Below are 23,077 nucleotides of genomic sequence, written 5' to 3'. Positions count from 1 at the left end.
ACCAAGATTCAGGGTGCAGTGGACAGTGAAGAAAGCTACCAAAGCTTGTAGTGGGATCTGGACCAGCAGGAAAAATGTGCCAAAAAATGGCAGCTGGAATTAGATGCAGAAAAGTGTGAGGTGTTGCACTTTAGGAGGACAAAAGGACAAAAGACAAAAGTAAGTCCTAAAACACTTTAGGACTTACACAGGCACTGAAAAGTGCAGCAGAACAGAGGGACCAGGGAATACAGATCCATAATTCCCAGAAAGTGGCATCACAGGTACATAAGAACATAAGAAATAGGAGCATCCAGCCATCGAGCTTGCCCCACCATTCAATAAGATCATGGCTGATCTGTCTGTAAACTCAGTTCCATCTACCTGCCTTTTCCCCATAACCCTTAGTTCCCTTACTATGTAAAAATCTAACTGTATCTTAAATATATTTAGTGAAGAAGCCTCAGCTGCTTCCCTGGGCAGAGAATTCCACAGATTCACCACCCTCTGGGAAAAACAGTTTCTCCTCATCTCCGTCCTAAATTTTCTCCCCAGAACCTTAAGGCAATGTCCCCTAGTTCTAGTCTCACCTACCAATGGAAACAACTTTCCTACTTCTATCTTATCTATCCCTTTCAAAATTTTGTATGATTCTGTAAGATCCCCTCTCTGAATTCCAGAGAGTATAAAATCTCTCTTCATAGGTTAACCCCTTCATCTCTGGAATCAACCTGGTGAACCTCCTCTGCACTGCCTCTAAAGCCGGTATATCCTTCCTCAAGTATGGAGACCAGAACTGCAGAGTACTCCAGATGCGGCCTCACCAGTACCCTGTATAGTTGCAGCATGACCTCCCTGCTCTTGAATTCAATCTCTCTAGCAAAGAAGGCCAACATTCCATTTGCCTTCTTAATAACCTGTTGTTATTAGAGTACCAAGAAATTTATAAAATGTTGCCAACACTTGTGGACCCGAGTTACAGGGAAAGATTGAACAGGTTAGTACTTCATTCCTCGCTGCGCAAGAGAATGAGGGAGATTTGAAAGAGGTATGCAAAGTTATGAAGGTATTGACAGGGAAATGTAGCCATGCTTTTTCCACTGAGGTTGGGTGAGACTAGAACTAGAGGTCATGGTTTAATGGTGAAAGGTGAAATGCTGAAGGGGAACATGAGGGGGAACTGCTTCATTCAGAATGTGGTAAGTGTGTGGAACGAACTGCCGGAGGTAGTGCTGGATGTGGGTTCAATTTCAACATTTAAGAGAAGTTTGGACAGGTACATGGATGGGAGGACTATGGTCCTGGTTGCTGGGACTAGGCAGTATTATGGTTTGGCACAGGGCCTGTTTCTTTGCTGTACACGCTATGATTATGATTTCACACATAACAAAACTTACCAAAGCTCCATTTGGAAGGGTACAGCAGTTTTAAATTGAAACCAACACAGCCTGTAAAATTATTTCACCTATGCAGTGGAATCAGTTCCTCAAAAAAAAAATCTGCCGAATATTCGAGTGGGCACATTTTCCATGTAGTTGTTTCTACTCCTAATGGCAGACACCCCTCAACCTTCTGAGTGGGTGTGTGTGGTTGAAGAAAATAAATTGTATACATAAATAGCATAATGAAGAGGAAGTTATCATTTAAACACGATGCAGTAAACTTGAAATAAAACAGGAAGTGCCCAGCAAACCAGGCGGCATCTGTGGAGAGTGCATTGGACATAAACATTGCAGGCTGATGTTCTTTGAAATCATTTAATACTGTGTTCAGATGGAATGGGACAGACAGCTCTAACTGGTGTTGATAGTGTCCCATTTGTAACAGGTGTAACCTCTCCAAGTTGCTCATTTAGAGGGGACAGAGTGACTATGGGAACTCACCTAAACACAGTTATGCTCTTGAATGCTACAGTCATTCAGAACGCTAAGCGCCACATGCTGAGATCATACCGCTTCAGTACGACACTGGGTTAGATACTGTGGTGCCATGTGCCAGATCCAAGCAGATTAAAGTTGAGCTTTACTTATCATATGTACATCAAAACCTATAGTGAAATACATCGATTGCATCAATGACCATCACAATCTGAGGGTGTGCTGGGGGCAGTCTGCAAGTGCTGCCATGCTGCTGATGCTAACGTACATGCCCACAACTTACTAACCCTAACTTATACATCTTTGGAATGTGTGAGGAATCCTACATGGTCACGGGGAGAATGTACAAATACCTTACAGTCAGTGGAGAAATCGAACCCCATCACTAGCACAGTAAAGGGTTACACCAACTGCCCAGCAACCAGCAGCCCTAGAGCAGAGGGGCTTCTGCTGCTCATTACAGAAGGATGTCTTTTGCTGTGGTGACAGTAGATGTGCACTTCCCCGGCAGACAAGCCCACTGTTCCGAACATACACTCAGTGGCTACTTCATTAGATACACCTGATTGTTAATGTAAATATCTAATCAGCCGATCATGTGGCAGCAACTCAATGCATAAAAGCATCACAGACATGGTCAAGAGGTTCAGTTGTTGTTCAGATCAAACATCAGAATGGGGAAGAAATTAGATCCGCGCGACTTTGACCATGGAATGATTGTTGGTGCCAGACGGGGTGGTTTGAGTATCTCAGAAAGCGTTGACCTGGGATTTTCATGCACAACAGTCTCTGGAGGTTACAGAGAATGGTACAAAAACAAAAAGCATCCAGTCAGTGGCAGGTCGGAGGAGAATGGCCAGACTGGTTCAAGCTGACAGGAAGGTAACAGTAACTCAAATTACCAACAGTAACTCAAATATGTTACAACAGTGGTGTGCAGGAGAGCATCTCAAAATGCACAACACGTCAAACCGTGAAGTGGATGGGCTACAGCAGTATAGTCCTACCTAGTACCAGAAAGCCTCACCTAATAAAGCGTCGGTCCTACTGCCGGCTGCCTTCAAAGCTTCTGTCACTGTCTTCTTGTAGAATTAAACAACAGGCAAAACCGACACTAAGCTCAAGTGTGTAAGCTGACTTCACTGATATTACAAAAAGAGTCAATGGTGTATTCAGGGAGAGCAGTGTACCTCTGCCCAGAGGCACAATTGTTCACACCAAACGATAAAGACCAGTTCAAACCAGTCCAAAATGACACCTGGACTTTACATGCATGGAAATCAGGAATTCTGGGCAGCCCCTTATCACCACTTCCAAATAAAGATCCATGGGAATCCTCAGTGAGGAAACTACCAAAATCTTTTTGAAGAATATATTGGTATGATATAACAATCATCTGCTCCCAGTCTACCCCACAGCACAAGGACAGCACTGGGCTCAACATGTATAGAACAATTTAAATCCAATCTCAACACAAACTGCTTTAAGCAGGGTTTATGGTCAACAACAGTGAAGTTGGTGCTGGCAGCTACCCAGTCAGGAACCTACTTTATATCCCACTTCAGTCTTAAGCAGGACGCTGTTCAAAATCTGTGCAAGATCCTTCCCTCGGGTTGGAGAAGAGAACAGCCTGGAATGAAACATTGCTGAGTTTTTTTCAGATAAAGCATTGTTCGCTCTCTCCCAGGAAAGTCGAGGAGAAACAGATGGCAATTTTGCTCCTGAATACTATCATTGTAAGACTTTATAAATTAGTTGATTTGTCTGGAAAGATGAAGACATGGGGCTGAATTACATTAATCACAAATGGTCATTGCTTCATGTCACTTGAATAAAAGTTTGACTCTGAAAACAGATGGCACTATAGGATTATAAATTCAGTAAAGTATCAAACATCAATATCTATTACCCCTGCTGTCAGTTTTATTAGAATAATCTAGGAGCTAATGACCAGTGATCTACCTGTGAGAATGACTAGGGCTCAGAATGCAAGGTGAAAGGATTTCTTGGCTCACTTCGCTGAACACAGCATAGACAATGCACCATACAGTCCATTTCTGTTCCTACACCATCACCAGCAATGCCCTTTCATCAGGCCATAATCTCATCTTTGCAAAGTTCAACATATAATACAAAACAACACTATAATAAAGACATTTTATTTTCAACTGTATTTTACAATGGAAATGAATTACTTTAAAAAACAAACACTTGAGTTGGATAAATGCAGATCACAGGAGACAGTCGTACACTGTACAAATGCAACACTCAAATATACAAAAGATTGTTTATTTAAAGGCCTTAATTCTTGAAACTGCTTTTTTTTGCAAATAATTAGCTATTACTGAAACAGAACAGCACAGCACAGAAGCTACTGAGTGTACAACAGGACACACTGAGTTGTGTTTGGTTAAGTGCTACCCTATACACATGAGTTGTCTCCACCCCACCTCATCATACAAGGAGCCTTCCTATGTGTTATGATAAATCACTCGCTCACGTTTATTAAATACTATCATGCTCCAGTTAACCAGAAATGTACCAATTACAGGTTGCTGGTATAACTAGAATCCAATCAATGGCCTCAAACCATCTTATTTTATACTATGTAGGAAGGTTCAATTTGGAGAAATTGGACATTCCAGCAGCACTGTTCATTACACCAGATAATGATGAATACAGCACAAACAGTATTCTTACACACACCTAATAACCAGGAGTGCCCAAATTGGAGTTCTGTGGACACATGCAACCTGTTAGCCCCAGTCTGTAGCCTCCAATCCAAGGCAACCTGTTACCCTCTTCCCTTACCATTCCACCTTTCTCTAAGTGGCAGCCTATCTCAGGAGAGGATAGATGCCAAATCAGAAAACCAGGATCTGGAGTCACCGGAACTTGCCCAGGGGCCAGTTTCACAGAAGATACACCTGCTGACAACTGCAGCTGAGTGATCAAATAGAGAGCGAATCAGAACTCCATGGATCTGTGATCTGAGGAAATCACCGTGATTGTGGATTCAAACATCACCTTAACCCCAAACTCAAAGACGCTAGACCCTGCTGGAAGTCATCAGCCAAGACCACACTGAGTGTGTAATTGAAGGGCATGCTGAGAAATCAGGCAGAAATCGCTATGACAGCTGCCACCATCATGCCATGCTCTACTCCAGGTAGCAGCTATAAATCCAAGCTCCATCAGGGCAGGCTGTGGATTGAATTCAGGAAACAATCACTGCAGGCTGAGAGAGTGTTATAAATTTTTCAGCTGGTTCACTGAAGACCTTCCAGGATTGCTAACATTACCCAAGCTCCAATGAAAGCCTGACCCTCAGCTCCTGGGTGAGGCTATGAAACTTGTTGCATGTGCCACAGATGCAGAACATTGATATCAATCACAGAATCAAAACCAGCGGCATGTTTGACCCAGAACTAAAACAATCACATTAAACTGGAGGTGCCCACATAGTAATTGCTGAAATCCTGACTAGGTGTGATAAACAGTGAATAATATTCAGTGATCACTGCAAAGTTTAACCTTCTAAAAACAGATTACACATTGTGAAACAGTGACCTGAATAATTACTATGCACCAATTTACAAAAACACCACACAATATCAATGCCAATCAAACACAACCTTTCATCAAGTATCTGTCATAAATGAAAACAGTGAAGTATTTCAAATTATTTAATTCTGCTGTCAAATAATAAATTACAATGTTTGGCTACTCTGATATAGAGTGATATATTATATCTATTAAATAAATCAGAAATCACAGCTTAAATTCAAAGCTAGACTTTGAGTTTGAAATCTAATTTTATAATAAATAGATGTGGCTGACAAATTGATGAAGTTAATTTGCGTTTTGCTTTCACAAACACTGTTAATTCTCAACATGGTATAAAATGTAATAGTTAAAACTATCTTGCATAATTGAAATGCAGCTTTTGTTTTGAAAATCTGAAAGACTCAATTGGTTTATGTAATATACAAAATAATAGGAAAATCAATTTTCAATGATGGGGCATGTTACAAACTCACTGAAAACTTAGAGGTACTTCACATAGAAACCCACAGTAAGTTACAAACTGCAGATACAATTATGGCAAAACAAGTCTTTGATTACTTCAACTGAGGGAAAGGGCAGGATTCTAAAGACCACACAGCCTCTGGAAGCACTGCTGCCCCAACACTGTCCCAACTCTCCCCATCAGTTTGGTGACAATCAAAAAAAAAATCTGCTGATGCTGGAAATCTAAAACAAGCAAATGCTGGAAACACTTAGCAGGTCCTGCAGCGTCTGTGGGAAGAGAAACAGAGACAGCGTTAGGGTCAAAGGCCCTCTATTGGAAGCAGGAAAGGGTCCCCTTCCACTGATGTGCCTTGGCCTGTCAACTATTTCCTGCACTGCAGTTCCTGTTTCAGACCCTGGTGACCAGTCTGGATGTTAATATCTCCTATTCACTAACACACCTGAGTGCTACACTCCTCCAACTCCAGCCCGTTTATCATCCCTGTACTGCACCATCCACCACTGGCAGCCAATCATTCAATGGCCTGCAATAAATTCTGGGGTTCTATCTACGAATGTTTCTGTCTGACTTTTTTCTACACTAATGTCTTGCTTTACGACTTGACCAGACAAAATTATTGACATGAAGAGCATTGGGCCATTTGAAAACATTAAAAGGTGCTGAGCCACGAGAAACTTTTCTGCATAACACCAAGTGAAAGCCCCTCCTAGCAGGAATGGTAGATAGTCCCCCATTTCCCATTTCCAACCAAGGAAGAAAATACTTGTTCAGCCTAAACAAACCACCGCAGCACACAGGTTGAAACAAAAAATCACTCCCACCATTGTCACCACCAGGCCTCAGATTTATAGACAGAAGAGGACAATATCTGAGCATGAAAAGCGCAGCTGAATTTTCCATAGAGCAGTTGCATTTCCTGGTCTTAGAAGTACCACAAGTAAGCAGCCTAGGGGAATAGAAGACCATACACATTTCTGAGCTTATGTACTTGCCTAGGCTACTCCCAACACCTTCCAAACCTGCAATACCTCCTGTCCAGACAAAGGGCTTCAGGTACATAGGAGTGCCACCCTCTTCACAATGCACAACATCCTGATTTGGAAATGTTAGTAATGGGTCCAAATTGTGAAACCACCTTTCTGGCACCACAGCCACAGCTGGTCAAGGAGAATCCTCACCACCGCCGCCTCACAGAAGGTTGATGCTGACCTTTTCGGTAACAAATTTAGATCGACGTTGGCAGATATCAGGCTGAAGTAGATCAGCTTTCACCATAGATCTGCTGGAACTGTAAGAAGAACCTAGTGCTTCCTTGAGAGGTCAATTCCATTCAAGGACACCATCAAAAAGCAGCCTCAGCACACTAGTGCTTAACCCTTCTTCCCACAATCATTATCCGAACACCTTCAGTCTGAAGTGTTATACCATCACTCCCAAGGCTTCTGTTTACCCTCTCCAAGCTGCAGCCAGAGTCCTTTCACTATTAAGCACACAAGGCGGTGTGGCAATGTTTAAGACACCAGTATTGCAAGTGCTGTCTCTTTGATGCACATGGCTTTCCCCCTGTACAAATCTCAGCTCCCAAAAGAGTCTCAGACCCTTGACATTCATCTCTGCGCCAAGCACTGGGCTTCATCACCCTTGCATAATTCTGACAGGGAAACAATTCCAGGTCAGTCTCTGCTTCTAAGTGCAATGAAGCCCCACACTGAAGTGCAAGGTCACAGAACTTAACCGGTACTTCAAGTGCTTCATGGTCAAACATTTTATCGAGGGCTTCTCGCACTGCAGACAAGCTAAGTTTTACTTTACCCCAGGACTCCACACTACCACCTGCTGCTCAATGACCCTGCACATCTGATTTTCAAACATTAAACAGTATAAAGCAACCACTTAATCAAAACACAACTACTTTTAATTTTAGATGAGACATGACTATCAACAAGAGCAGCACAACGTCAAATGAAAACAGCCAACGGAACAGATGCAAAAGAATGCAATAACATCTTGGACCTGCTGGGTATCTGCCAAGTTTGGCACATGCCAAGACCGCAATTGAACTCAATAATTCTGGTTCTACTGAGCCTCTAAATTAAAATACTTGTTTCTTTGAGCTCTATACCCCGTCCAGCAACAGAACTTGTGTTCCTCACTGGCATTCAGTCACCAAGGACCACCACTGACCCTGCAGCACCTGCTGTATGGATGACTGAGTCACACAAAGCAGCATTCTATACATGAACTCGCCTCCAACTCCTAACCAGAGACCCATCCGCAGGAAGGTTGGTGACTACCCAGAACCTGCAGGACTCTGGTCAGTGAACTGCTCCTGGGTGAAGGTAATGAAATCAATTGTAGCCCCAGCTCTGTCAGCACCCTGTGTTGAGGTCTGCTAACCACAGAGTGAGTGCTCCTATACTGCCTGACTCATCCGCACCAAGGACAAGGAGATGAGAAACAGGAGCCTTGGATAGAACAGCCAAAGTACCTGGCTTTGACACATTAACATTTTGATACAGTACAGTAGGGAAACATAAAACAGCCAGATTTATACAAGCAACTCTTACAAACTGGAGCTCTTAGTTCTGGTGAGAAATATACGAACAGCAGCTTTTACGAGAGGTTGAGGCCGTTCGGTAACTGTGGGCCAGCCATATACTGTCATAATCAGAATCCTCAGACAGGTCAGCGGGTTCGAGGCGGGAGAGGCTGCTGCGGCGAGCCGAGTCCAGGCTTGATAGGTCATCGTCACTCAGGACATGATTGTGCATCAAGTCAGTCCCCTGCCATGCTAGGGTGGTTTGTAGGAAATGACGGGTACATATGAGGGCAGGGGAGGGGTCAGGGCAATGGAGAAACAAAGGAACCAATCCAAAGGTGAAATTAAAGCAAAAGTGGAGTGAAGACAAGGAGAGAAAACACAGTGTTAGGCAGTGACTAAGGTTCAGCTTCACCAAGGTTAGATTCAGAAATTGAGATTATGCGATGATTATTAAAGGCCTTTGATAAATTGGAGAGCATTAAATAACTACAGATTAGAGGCCTCTAAAGTTCAAAGTAAATTTATTAGCAAAGTACATATATGTCACCATATAAAACCCTGAGATTCATTTACTTGCAGGCATACTCAATAAATCCAATAACCATAACAGAATCAATGAAAGGCAGCACCAACTGGGCAAACAACCAGTATGCAAAAGACAACAAACAATACAAAAAGGAGGAAATAAAAACAATAAATAAACGAGCAATAAATATTGAGAACATGAAGTGAAGAGTCCTTGAAAATGAGTCTAGAGGCTGTGGGAACATTTTAGTGATGGGGCAAGAGAAGAAGTGAAGTTATCATCTTTGGTTCAAGAGACTGATGGCTGGGGGATAATAACGCTTCCTGAACCTGGTGGTGGAAATCCTGAGGGTTCCTGTACCTTCTTCCTGATGGCAGCAGCAAGAAGAGAGCACAACCTGATGGTGGGTGTCCCTGATGATAGATGTTGCTTTCCCACAATTATACTCCGTGTAGATATGCTTAGTGATGGACTGAACCATATCCACTACTTCATGCAGGGTTTTCTACTGAAGGGCATTGGTGTTTCCATAGCAGACTGTGATGTAGCCAGCCCTCACCCCCAGCAGTGAGTAACAGAACCAGCAGCTCAGCGCAGTCCCCCACAGCCCTGATTCATGGTGGGAACTTGGAGCCAGCTAATGTTTTCCTTACAGACCAAACATTCTCCATACGATTCCCACGTTAGCTCACACAGTACACAAACACAGAGGTCCAGCACAAGTCTAAGAAATGTCAAGGAAATAGAAGAAAGTTGATGCTGTGCATCAGGTCCATGGACTGAAACAACCACTCTAGGTTCGTAGGTCAGTGGTTTGTGAAGCTGATGGGAAATGAGTATTAAAGGGGACATCAATAAATACAACACTGTTAATAGTAAGCAGAGTTTACAAAAAGCAAAGCTGACATTAAACATTAACTTATGTTCCTCAACAGGCATCACATTGATAACCTGCATAATTAAGGATTTCACTTTCCCATTGACTTTGAAAAGTTAATTTCACTCAAAGTGACATGATAGGAGTGACGGGAACCAGCATGAGATATAGCAGGTAGCCTCAGGTTTACTGAGCAAGTGCAGTTAAAGGGGCAAGAGCATCTGGGGGCCCACAGCATGGACCAATTGAAGACCAGAATTTGAATGACTCATTGGTAGGATGTGAGTAACATCGGCAGAGTGGACATTGAGAAGGTAACAGGGAGCTGACACTTGAACCATTGATTGCACTCCCACAGCATTATTGGGAAGGGACATCATGATTTAGATCAAATCCGACAAAAGAGTGGCATGTACCTATATTTCTCAGTCAGAGTGGTATGTGAATTATAAGGGAAGCTCAGGTAGTTGGGTCCTTGTGTGTCCCACTGCCCTCTTTCTTGCGGTTGGAACAGCATACAGGATTGCGAGATGCTGTTAAGTAAGTGTGCAGAGTGCCTATCGAGTAAGCTGTATTCTGGACATCAAGCTTCTTGGGTGATACTGGTCATACTCACTGAGGGAAGTAGAGAGCATTTCACCACACTCCTGTCTTGCCCCCGCTGGGAGGAGCAAGAATATAGGGAGTTAGGTGGTTAGTCCCTCTCCACAGGATTCCTAACTTGTATCCTTCATTTTGTGGCCATGCTACATATGTAGTTGCTCAAGTTTCTGGTCATGGTGACCTGCCCAGAATAGTGAGGTTGGTGCAGGGGAACTCACCACTGGTAATATCCAGGGACGAAGGAAGATAGTTAACAAGGTAACCTCAAACCTGATGGCATAAATATTAATTTCTCCTCCCCCAACCCACTCTTTATTACATTCCCCATTCAGTTACCCTCCCAGCTCTTCTCCTCACTTGCCCATCATCTGGTTCCCTTCCTCCTATGGTCCATTCTCGTCTCCTATTAGATCACTCCTTCTTCAGCCTTTTACCACTTGCACCTATCTCCTCACTTCTTCACTCCATCTCCCCTGCCCACTCACTTTCCCCATCACCTAGTCTATCACCTGCAACCTTGTATTCCTTCCCTTCCGCCCACCTTCTTGTCTTGGCTTCTGCCCCCTTCCTTTCGAGTCCTAACAAAGGGCCATAGCTTTTCCAGTCGACTGCATATTCCCCTCTATTGATGCTGCCTGGCCACGAGTTCCTCCAGCATTATGCATGTTCCTTAAGATTTCCAGCATCCATAGAATCTCGTGTTAAAAACAGTTAATGGCTCTTGATAGGAGTCACTGTACAAAATTTGTGCAGTTAAAAAGTTCATTGCCACTGTCAACCCAAGCCTGAATGCTGTTAAAGTCTTCCTACAGGTTTCCCGTGACCTCCACAACCAGTCAACCTTAATTAGAAAATGCACCACAGAAACTTCCCATAGTGCCCCAACCACTTCACACTGGTTTTTATCCTATGAGGAACAAGCTAACTATTTGATACGTACAAAAACTGGATGAACTCAACAGGTTGGGCAGCATCTGTTGAAAAGCATCCTTTTCAAAGGATGCTGTCCAACCTGCTGAGTTCATCCAGCTTTTGTACGTGTTGATTTGACCACAGCATCTGCAGTGTACTTTGTGTTTACTAACTCTACTTGAACTACTTCTTCCCATGTTCCCCTTTGCCTAAACTTCTTCAAATCTATTGTTGTCTCATGTCATTTACCAACTCTGCTCACATTTTCACAACTATACATAAAAATATCCTGAACTCTAACCACAATCTACCTACTCTTTTCCTTTAGTCACCAAATTGAAAATCTCTATAAAAACACCTCAATCTCTTCATGAAAACACTCCGGGGTTGATCACTCTTTAACCAGTATAGAAATACTCAGCAGATCCTTCAGCATCTCCAGCAGGAGAAAGCAGAATTGATGCTCCACACCGATGACTTTACAGGAGAACTGTGAAGTAGGAACACTATGCTGTACCGATGGAGAGATACAGAGAAGGCCGAGTATGAGGGCAGAGACCAAGAAACTGAATAGCATGAGGGGTGTGTGGTCAGCTGAAAGGGAAGAGGCTTGTTAACCATAGTGGTCTGTAGCTGGTGTAGAGGGAGACAAATGAAAACAGTGTTGCAAATGACAATGGAACTGAGAGAGTTTCTGGAAATCTGAAACAACTTCAGAGAATGCTGGTAAATCTCAACAGGTCAGGCAGCAGGTCTGGAGAGGGAAACAGAGTTGCTGACCAAACACTAGAATCAACCAAGTCTGCTACAAAGACTGATTAACTAAAATTGGTTGAATTCAAAGTCACAGTGGATAGACGATACACCTACATTGACCTTCATTGGAAGAATGTGCAAGCTCAAACAGGGAATTCAGAATTGGAAATGATGTTCTGCCCTTGTGGACTAATTAAAGATGTTTGGTAAAGCAATCACTCAATCTGTATTTGGGTTTAAGTTTGCAAAAGTAACATCAATCCACAGGTGTAATCCTAAACTCTGGCTGTCCATTACGTTAATCCTCTACCCACTGTTACTCTGATCTGTTTTCTGGATTTTACGTTGTTACAATGAAACCCAACATAAGCTTGAGGACCAACACCCTTTCTCTGACGGCACATTTCAGTCCTCACAACTCAGTAATGCATTCAAACAAGTTCAGATAACCAGCCCTTCCAATTTTGATCAGTTCTGATCAAAGTCATTGACTTGACATGTTACAAACTGCTGGAGGAACTCAACAGGTTGAACAGCATCTGGTGGGGTGGAAGATACAGAGGGAGCCTTGCCCCATCTTTATTACAGATGTCCAGTGTCTATACACATCTCATCACTAAGGTCCCCATATCTTTCTGCAACAAAGATCCAACCAATTCCCCTCACCAACACTCTCATCAGCTTAGCAGAACTTGTTCTGACTCTGAACAGTTTCTCGATTCCTTTCACATCCTATGAATTAAAGGTGTAGCATCCAGAACCTGTATGGGCCCCAGTTATGTCTATCAATTCCTGTTCAAAATCTTTTCTGGTACTACTCCCCAACTCATTCTCCAATGACTACACCAATGTGGAACTCAACAATTTTATCTCTGCTACCAGCCTCCACACTGAGCTGAGGACAAGGGCCTGTGTTCCAGCCCAAACATTGACAATTCATCTCTCCCCACTGTCTCTCCGCAGGTTGTTTGTTGCTCTAGATTCCAGCAGTGTCCAACTTCACACATTAATTCTGCTTCCTCTACATAGACACTGCTTGACTCAGTATTTCCGGTACCATTCTTATTTCAGATTGTAAGCATCTGCAGTATTTTATCTTCATCTCCTTTTACATCTCCGCCCAGAAAGATCAGTTGAGAATATTAAGGTTTACTGACCTCAGCCAATACAACCACCTCTTGATCATTCAATCTCTCTGCAGCTCCACCCTATTTAAGATGTTTCCTTTCTTTTCATCAACCTCCCCAAGGAAGTTTTATTTTTAAACTTTTCTCTGATGGAAGAACACAGACCTGAACTGTTGACTCTTATTTCGCTTGTCACAGACTCTTGTGTGCCTAACGAATATTCTCAATGTTTTCTTCTTTTTGCTCACATAACCAACACATGAAGATTTTTATTTGCTTTCTGACCACAAGCAACACTTCACAAATACATCAGAAATTTCCAAAGAAATCATGTAGATGAGAAATTGGTAAGTTAAATAGGATAAATTAGGCCGAAGACTTAAATTAGTGTGTGCACTTAACACAGGAAGCATGGTGGCAAACACTGCACTAGCAAATCTGTACACTGCTGGTAATTGGACATTGTACTCTATGGGTTGGAATGACTGAAAATGGTATCAAGCAGATATTTGCAATACCTACTGAGAAAACAAAAGGTCATCTGTCTGCCGCATCAACTCTCTTCCTCCCTTGACAGATGGTCCTGATGCACTGAGTGTTTTCCAGTATTCCTTCAGTAAAGGGGCATGGGGAACTTTTTAAAAGATATTTCAAGAAGGGCATCAAAGCAGGAGAATGGAGTTGAGAGGAGTAATAAATCAGCCATGATAGAACGGCTGAACAGACTTAATGGACTGAATAGCCTAATTCTGCTCCTCTGTCATATAGTCTTTTGTGTTATCACCAGCCAGGAAATGTTATTGCCTATACTTAACTATCCTTAAAGGTGGTAATGAGCTGCCTTCTTGAATCACTGCTATGTGTGCAAATATGTTCATCTTGCCAACTCCATATTACTCTACCTGCCTGGAATGCAATTAAACAGCCCATGTATTTAAACAAAAGTACTCACAGACAACACACCATGGATCTTGGCCTCAATGTAAGATAATAAACAGAATCAAAAAAAAAAGTTTCTCTTCGATTGACCTTTCATCACTAATATTTAATGCCCAGCCCAGTTGATCGTGGTGTCACATGGCAGTCCTTCACAAGTACAGTAAAATGTGGAACTCTGCCCAAAGAAGCAGTAGATTCTGCGAGGCAGTATAGTTTACAGAAGTTCTGTGGACATTCATTGGGTGAGGGGCTGGATTGGATTAAGTCAAAGCAAAAAGTCAGAATCCAGCCAAATGAATGGATGTGCTCAAAGGTCTTAAAGGCTCCTCATATTGCCGGATTATTTTACCACCTATCACAATATTACAGTACTACAATTACAAGTTAAAGGCCATCCTTTAACTATTCAGTTATTAAAGGACCTGTGACTTTGATTTATAAATGACCGACCACAGCAATGGACATTATTCATTAACTGGAGTCCAACTTCAATCTTAGACTGAAACAGACTTCAGATACTTGGGAGAGGCATTATAATGATTTAGTAAGTTAACACCAAGATTCATAAGGCAAGGACCTCTGTGCAATCTTTGCTGAAACATCACACTAGTCTCTTACTGAATTTCAAAATTAATTCTTTAAACTTAATGCTGTGAAACATGGGCCGCTCCTTCTGGACAATAGTACCAGCATTCACAGTAAGATGGAAACATGACCATTTGGCTTCAAAATATAATGCATAATAATTCCTCTAATATCCATTCTGACTTTGTATCTGACAGTAACTATACAAACTGTATAGTAACAATGAAAGATACCATTTCCTCCATAGAAATTATGTTAAAGAAGTACTTAATCCACATTTGCTTTTGCTTCTATATACAAAAAAAATTACTAACACAGTACTTTGAAAATTCTACAACACCTCACAAATATAAAGCTGCAAACATCCAATAGGCAGGCAGCAATGATGAGATGAAATGTTAAGCACTCCAGATGCTGCCTGCCCTGCTCAGTACATTACCATTTATAGATTCTTTCCCTGTTTTGCTTTGGAACAGATTTTAGACACTGATAAAAATTATAAAGATGCTGAATGCCTAAAAATGCAGCTCAATTGATTCCAAATCTTAACTGGCTTGAAATTAAGGTATGTATTGAAATAAAAGGTCATCACTTACTTGAGTTCAGAGTCTGACGGGTTTTGGCACTAGTGCAGTAAGCTTCAATAACTTTCAATATTTGTGCATCTTCTTCAAGAGCTGCTGTGCCTGGGTAATAAAGATAAAACCCTGGTAGAAGACAAGTCACAAAACACAAACATTGGATTGATGATACTAATGTTTTCTGGGCTTCCAAATAACTACAGATTCAAAATCCCAAATAATAGATTTGCTGGCTAGACTGAGCTTTGAGCAGCTTGCTGACTGTGATCCTAGTACAAGGCACATTGGGCTACAATATCATGCTAGAGGCTGATTACTTCTTTCTACTCAATCCATTTTGTTGACACTGAAGCTGCCGATGGCACAAATTGTCTTATCAGAAGTTTCACAGTGTCACCCGCAGCTAAACTAGCTACCAAGCTTAATGGAGATGGTGAAATGGGGACACCACTTTTTCCCATTAAGGAGAGAGAGAGAGCCTGTGGTACTTCGAATTACCAGGTGAATGAGTCGTCTTCGGGGCACTGCAAGTCTGTGTCTTTATTGATGCTCAGCTGCATGCTTGAGTGCTCAGGGGGGCACCGATGCTTTTTTTGCTGGTAGGGGAGGGGGCCACTGATTTGCTGCTGCTTGTGCATGGGAGGGGGAGCTGGGGGGGTGGTCTTTGGGTTTATAACATTTAGCTGTCATTCATTCTTTGAGGCACTCCTCTGTTTCATGGATGTTTACAAAGAAAAAGAACTGTATACATTTCTGACATTAAATTGGATGGTATCCATTAGTCTCGCGAGACCATGGATCTGCACCTGGAAAGTCTTGCTTCAGCCTCTCCAGGGCGCAGGCCTGGGCAAGGTTGTATGGAAGACCGGCAGTTGCCCATGCAGCAAGTCTCCCCTCTCCACGCCACCGATGTTGTCCAAGGGAAGGGCAAGGGGCGATACAGCTTGGCACCAGTGACGTCGCAAGAGTTGCCACAGCGAGGTTGAAAGTAACGTTGGACTGCCTCAGGGACTCCAGCTCTGGAGTTGTCCTCAGGGTTTACTCCCGAAGCCTTTCCCATAAGTGGGTATGGCCGCAAGGCGGCGGAGATTTGAAATCAGAGTTTTCCCTCTCTTAGATGGACTACCTTCCTTCCCAGGCTGACGAGCTCCATCTACCCGATGGAGCTATGTATCTACTGAAACATATTGGTTACAGCTTAACGAAAATCTGTGTGCCAGCGTTGACCAAGAACAATACTGATTCAGCGAAGCCTGCCTCCCTTATGTGAAGCACAGACTTTTGGAATGCTCTCTCTACCCCCAAATTAAACAAGATCTAATTCCCAACCAATATTGCAAAGACCTGTAGAACCCTAACCACATCCAGTTCTGAACCATCAACCCACTGTTGGAGGAATGTGACAAAGAAACAGGTTGTTATTCCTCCTTCTAGTGAGCTAGCATTTCTGTCCCTTTACCCATATCCTACCTCAACTTCCCTTGCCTCTGTTGTCCCCATCATCTGACAATAGTTCAATCAGGTCAAAACACACCAGGAGGTTTCCTCCCTACAGATCATATTCAGAAATCATTGACACTGACCCCACAGGCGAGCAGCTGAAGCCATGGAGACTCCCTCCTCAGCATACTGACTCAGTAAATGTTGAACACCTCCTTCTCTACACAATTTCTTGTTGAACAGAGTTCTAAGGCATGGAGGGGTTGCTATGGACAAAAGGTCACACCCAATGCTCTTTTCTGATTAGAAAACAAACTCTGTTTCTCAAGTCATTAGTTTTAGTAACTGAACACACTAGGCATTGAGTAATGTCGTGTTAAACTATGTTGCTTGCAAAGTTAAAGTAGACATCATGTGATCCAGCTCTTTTTGCTTTAGAGAACTAAAACCTTCCAGGCTTTGACCAACTGCTCACCTCGAGCTGGCCAGGGGCAACGTAAATATAATCCAAACCAGGAGAATGAAGGTGATACAATCAAGTGAGAAAAGTAAAGAATATGGCAGAGACAGTCAACGTACTTTTCCTCAGTGCAAACTCCTCATCAGAGGGTTTTCTCTCTGGTTTCCGTTTGGGAAGCAGCTTCTTCATGGTTTTAGGGCTCCTGCTGAGGTCCTGCACAAAAACAACACAAGATATGCCATCAGCCATTGCACTGCCTCTACACCTGAGGTGAATGAGCTGCCCTAGTAAGCCAGATTGATATAATTAGTGCAAAGTCCAGGGGCACTGAGGAGGCAAAGACAGTAGAAACATCTGCAAGTATGCTCCACATCAAAGAAAGTGTCAGAGGCTTTTACACAATGGGACAAGTATCATAGTACTTGGGTAAGTCAGGATATTGTGTACCTCAGGCTGGGGGCTGGGTGTAGGGCCAAAGGAAAATGCAACAGCCTCAGTTAGATACAACAACTCTGTATTCTCCAGAGCCTAACACAAACCACATCAGACAACTGAACACATGCACCAAATTCAAGAATCATATCAGAATGCTGCCAAAGTAAAGACCAACCTCCTTGTAACAAAGAGCGGCAGAAGGTTTCAATGGGGCTGCTGGCCGGAGGCAGCTCAAAGTCCACGGCTTTGGCATCTTGGGGGGTTCCAGAGGTCCCCAGCTCAGCGTGCTGTGGGATGTCCCATGCAAGGATGGATGAGGAAGGGTATGGTAGGGTGGAGTCACGGAGATCGGATACCCATCAGAATGCTTGTTGAGTGGCGTCACAGGGTGCAATGGAAGCTGAGTATGGAACACAATAAGTACGTTAGTTATTCAATTGGAAGAAGTTAGCTTTTACTAACATGATTCTAAAACCACTCATCCCCCTGATAGTACAGGATCTTCATGAATATCCAATGTCTCACACAACCAACAAACAAATGCCCTGAGGGACTGAGCTCTGAGACTGAGGCAATGGAGCAGTGAAAGGTAGGACTGTGACACTAGCAGGAATGGCTTTCTGCCTACAAAATACTGTTCCACAATATCCAAACAGTTTGAGGAAGACAGAGGGGGATATATGGGTTTGCCAAGTTCAGATGCCTGAATAACTGGGTGCATAGAGAAAAAGGAAAGGCAAAAAATAAGTGAAGACGACATAAGTATTGGATAGACAGAGACTGATTAAGGATAGTCAACAGGGCTTTGTGTGTGGTAGGTTGGGTCCAACCAATCTCGAGTTTTTCAAGAAAGATACCAGGAAATTGTTGAAGAAAAGGCAGTAGGTGTAGTCTACATGGACTTTTGCAAAGCTTTTGACAAGGTCCATACTGGAGGTTGGTCAAGAAGGTTCAGTCGCTCAGCATTCAGGATGAGGTAGTAGTAAATTGGATTAGACATTTACTTTGTGGGAGAAAGCAGAGAGTGCCTCTCTGACTGGATGTGCAGTTCTGGTCAATTACCTACAGGAAAGATATCAATAAAGTTGAAAGAGTACAGAAAAAAATTACAATGATGTTAGCAGGACATTGCCAAAGACCCGAGAAAAGGAAACGATGAACAGGTTAGGACTTTATTCTCTGAGTGAAGGAGAATGAGGGGAGATTTGACAGAAGTATACAAAATTATAAGGGGTATAGATAGGGCAAATGCAAGCAGACTTTTTCTCACTGAGGTTGGGCAAGACGACAACTAGATGTCATGGACTAAGGGTGAAAAGTGAAATGTTTCGGAGAAGATGAGGGCGAACTTCTTCACTCAGGGTGGTAAGAGTGTGGAATGAGCTGCCAACAGAAGTGGGGGATACAGGTTCAATTTCAACATGTGAGACATTTGGATTGGTACATAGATAGGAGAGGTATAAAGGGCTATGCTCCTGATGCAGGTCAATGGGACTAGGAAGAATAAGAGTTCAGCACTGACTAGATGGGTCAAACAGCCTGTTTCTGTAGTGTAGTGCTCTTTGACTCTATACAGAAAATGAAGCAAGTGGAGGGGTAAAAGAAAATTTATAAAGTTCAGAGAAGGCATGAAAAATACTGGCAGATAAAAATAGACATTTTAAAATTACATACGGAGCAAGAAGATAACCAAGTGTTGAGTATATCAGAGACTCAAAAGGCAACCTGGTGCACAGGCAACAGAAATGGGTAAGATTTTTAATGAATACCTTGCAACTGCCTTCACAAAAGAGATGGATGGTATTGACATTGTGGTTAAAGGAGGAAGTGAAATATTGGATTGATAAACGTAACAGACAAATATCAAGGGATTTAGCAGCATTTGGAAGTAGATAAATCACCAGGACTGGACAAATGTAGATACTCCTCCCATCACTTTTCAGAGTGGTTCCAGAGGAGCAGAGTACTGCTAACGTTACAGCACGGCTTCAAAAGACAAAAGGTATAAACCATGTAATTGTAAATAAATCAGTTGACAGGCAGTCAGCTGTGAGGGGCTGAATAAATGTTTGTTGAGAAAGGCACGGCATTGCAGAGATAACTACACTGTATAATACTGGCAACTAAGTCAGTTATGTTTGAGAGATAACAAGGAGAGTCAAGAGGGCAGTAGATCGATGGAGTCCAAACAGACCCTAACCAGGTTGTTCACCAGGTCCTTAAAAGGCATACTGTTCATAAAACACACACACACAAACACAGAAAGCTCACGGGATCCGAGGCCACTCAGGTCATCGAGTCTGCTCCACCATTTCATCATGGCTCATCCAGGGTCCCACTCAACCCCATGCACCTGCCTTCTCACCACATCCTTCGATGCCCTGACCAATCAGGGAACTATCAACTTCTGGCTTAAATGTACCCGTGGAACTGGCCTCCACTGCAGTCTGTGGCAGAGCATTCCACAGATTCACTACTCTCTGGCTAAAAAAATTCCTCCTTACCTAATAAGATCTAGGTTATTACACAACACTCAATCTAAGATAGCCTTTCCCTGAGTAGGCTCAAGGACAAGCTGCTCTAAAAAGCCATCTCATAGGCATTCAACAATTCCCTATCTTGTGATCTGATACCAACCTGATTTTCCCAATCGCCTTGCATATTGAAGTCCCCCATTACAATTGTGTCATTACCCTTACTACATGGCCTTTCCAGTTCCCTTTGCAACCCCACAACCTGGCTACTATTTGGAGGTGTATGATTCCCATAATTTTTTTTTACACTGACAGTTTCTTATCTCAACTCACAGATTCAACATTCTGACCCCATGTCACCTCTTTCTAAAGGTGTAATTCTATCTCTTACCAACACAGCCAGACCACCACCTATGCCTTCCTGCCTGTATTTCGATACAAAGTATATCCTTTGATTCTGACCACAGGAAGATATTGCAGCAAACTGAGCAAATTCAACTGAGAGAAGCATAAAATACTGAATTTGGGAAGTGGCCATGAGACAAGGAAACACACAATACATAGGCAGCAGGATCGGGAGTATGCCATCCTGCCCATCAAGTCTGTTTGGCTATTCAACAAAATCAGGTCTGGGCTTTTCTGGACCCAGAATATTTCTTGCTCTGTCCCCATTTCACTTAATTCATCTAATATCCACAAATCTATCCACCTCAGATTTGAACAACTGTTAGGAGTAGGCTTTCCCACCTTCCTCGTGAGAGCTTCTAAGAGAACAACCATATAATAGGGTACATCAGAAATCACTGGCATCTCAGGGTCTAGGCACAAGCATGGCATTGGAAATTGGTCTCTTGTAGAATCTACCCAGTTTTTGTTGGTAATTGTCCAAACCTTGTTACAAGTTTTAGAACCCTCACACCCATGGTAGCCCACAAGAAGAAATTCCCAAGTTACGGCTGGTGATGAGGGAATTCCCCTTACAAATCTTGTTGAAAGCACACCCGGCCGAGATTCTTCCAGCCATTGGTGCTGCTGCTCAAAGCGGTTCGGAGCACAGTATTATAAAGGTACTAACCCCACCACTCCTTTCACTTACTGTGTGACATGGCATAGACTGCTGTCTCACAACTCCCACACTTGGGACCTTTGTTTGCTTCTGCAGATGGTCTGCCCACTCCTGCATATCCTGGTGGTTCGAGCACGACACCAAAATCCGTTCAATCATACTTCCTAACCACAGAGAAACAAAGAGGTACACAGGTCAAAAAGGTTGTCACAATCTCTTGCAAAGCAATTAAAAACCTGACATTCCAGAAGTTAAGATTACACATACAGCTTGGTTCAATGTCAGCTGGTTTGCTAATGACAAGCCTGGTAAGACTCAAATAAAGTGCTCAACATGCATTCCACTCTAGCAGACACATAGACACCCGCACCTCAAAGACCCCCCTCACACTTCTGTCTTGGAAATGCACTGAGTGAAGCTCCTGGAAGTCCTTCACTGTGGGAGAACCTTCCATAATAAACAGACTGCAGCTTCTCACCGCCACCTTCATCAGTAATTAGAAGTGGGCAATAACCCTTGGGTTTGCTGCATCCCAGGAATGATATACTAAAGAAATGAGTCACGTTTTCCACCATGTTATTCTGTCCTGCCCTGGCAATTTATCCATTTTCAAATGTTGATAAATACTTTCATACTTCATCTCTATTGTGTTTTTTAACCATCCAGTATTTCACACACTTCTTCCTTAACCATAACATCAATATGTCTCTTTTGGGAAGATGGCTGCTAAGTATTCATTAAAAACCTTATTCTTCTTTGCATCCACGCCAACTTGTATTTTTGATGACATGCTTAACGCTTCTCTCCGTTTGTCATAAAATATCTGCAAATTTCTTCTACCAATCAATTCAATTAGCCCAAGATCATGTGGTCTCAAGTGGCCAATCCAAGGCAAGCTCAAATCCATTGTCCTTTCCCAGTGATCAGGTAACAATTACTGAACTAGCTCAAAACTATTCCTGCGAGTCACAATATTTTTGCCAAACAACTACTGAAATACAAATGCAACTTTTATTTGCAATTTAAAATGACAAGAATGCACTTAAAGCAAGAGTGTGTTAAAGTAAGAACTTGTTCATCCAGCTGGTTTCTCAGGGACTGGTCTCACTGGGACACAGCAAAGTTGGTCCCATGGACCACTGCTCCCAGGCCATTGCTCATCACAACACCGATTCCAAAACTTGCACACCAAATCCTAGCTGTGTCTGCAAAGGAAGGCAAGAGTAGAACAAAACATTCTGAGCAAAATTAACTCACCAGTAATTTCAAAGCTGTTCTTGTGCTCATCACCGTCCTCTAACTTTGTGACAGTTAATCCTGTTAATGGTAATTTCCCCTAATAACCAAGTAAAGCAGATAAATTGATATTATACCTCACAAACATTAAACAGCATCTCACATATGATTAATTAGCTTGTTATTCTGAAGTATTTAATCACAACTACAAACTAATAGTAATAACCTGCAATAAGTGGAGTTAATATCAACATACAGACATATCATCCTTACAGCAAGGTATCCCATCATTCTCCGTGGATATTGTCAGAAAGGCATTCATATATTCAAATGAGGTGTGTCACCTTGTTGACTTGGTACAAATACTTAAGGACATTTAAGCCACAAGTTGCACAGTTAAATGGTTGTTTACAACAAAAAGCAGAGTTTCATACATGCATGTTATCTTACTGGTGAAATGTTCATACTAATTACTACAGAGGTCTGGGCCTGGTTTTTCACCTATAACCTCATCTATCAAAGATTGCCTATGATGCAGTGAGAAGAATTACAAGCCAAGTCAGACATGCCAGAACTGAATAATCAAACTGTACACTTGGTTGAATAAAGGAACTGACTGCAGCCAGGGG

General features: G+C 42.6%; 1 protein-coding gene across 10 annotated transcripts in view; it reads right to left on the bottom strand.

The window, feature by feature from the left end:
- Positions 1–23,077, bottom strand: part of LOC140716400 (rho guanine nucleotide exchange factor 7-like) — a 73,230-nt gene that overhangs the window by 5,624 nt on the left and 44,529 nt on the right. For 3 of the 10 annotated variants that reach the window (XM_073029133.1, XM_073029094.1, XM_073029110.1), the window contains 5 exons: positions 22,470–22,548; positions 21,243–21,376; positions 17,848–18,072; positions 17,357–17,450; positions 15,353–15,463 (listed from right to left, as the gene is read on the bottom strand). In XM_073029133.1, the coding sequence (XP_072885234.1) occupies positions 15,353–15,463; positions 17,357–17,450; positions 17,848–18,072; positions 21,243–21,376; positions 22,470–22,548 (643 nt within the window). Of the gene's footprint in view, positions 1–480; positions 485–3,999; positions 8,681–15,352; positions 15,464–17,356; positions 17,451–17,847; positions 18,073–21,242; positions 21,377–22,469; positions 22,549–23,077 lie in introns of those variants that run through there. The other 7 variants (XM_073029101.1, XM_073029126.1, XM_073029168.1 and 4 more) reach the window with 6 other exon arrangements.

The sequence above is a fragment of the Hemitrygon akajei genome, chromosome 2, assembly GCF_048418815.1.
Source record: "Hemitrygon akajei chromosome 2, sHemAka1.3, whole genome shotgun sequence".
NCBI lineage: Eukaryota > Metazoa > Chordata > Chondrichthyes > Myliobatiformes > Dasyatidae > Hemitrygon > Hemitrygon akajei.
Note: the sequence above shows the minus strand (reverse complement) of the source record. Positions and strands in the feature narration are given on the sequence as shown.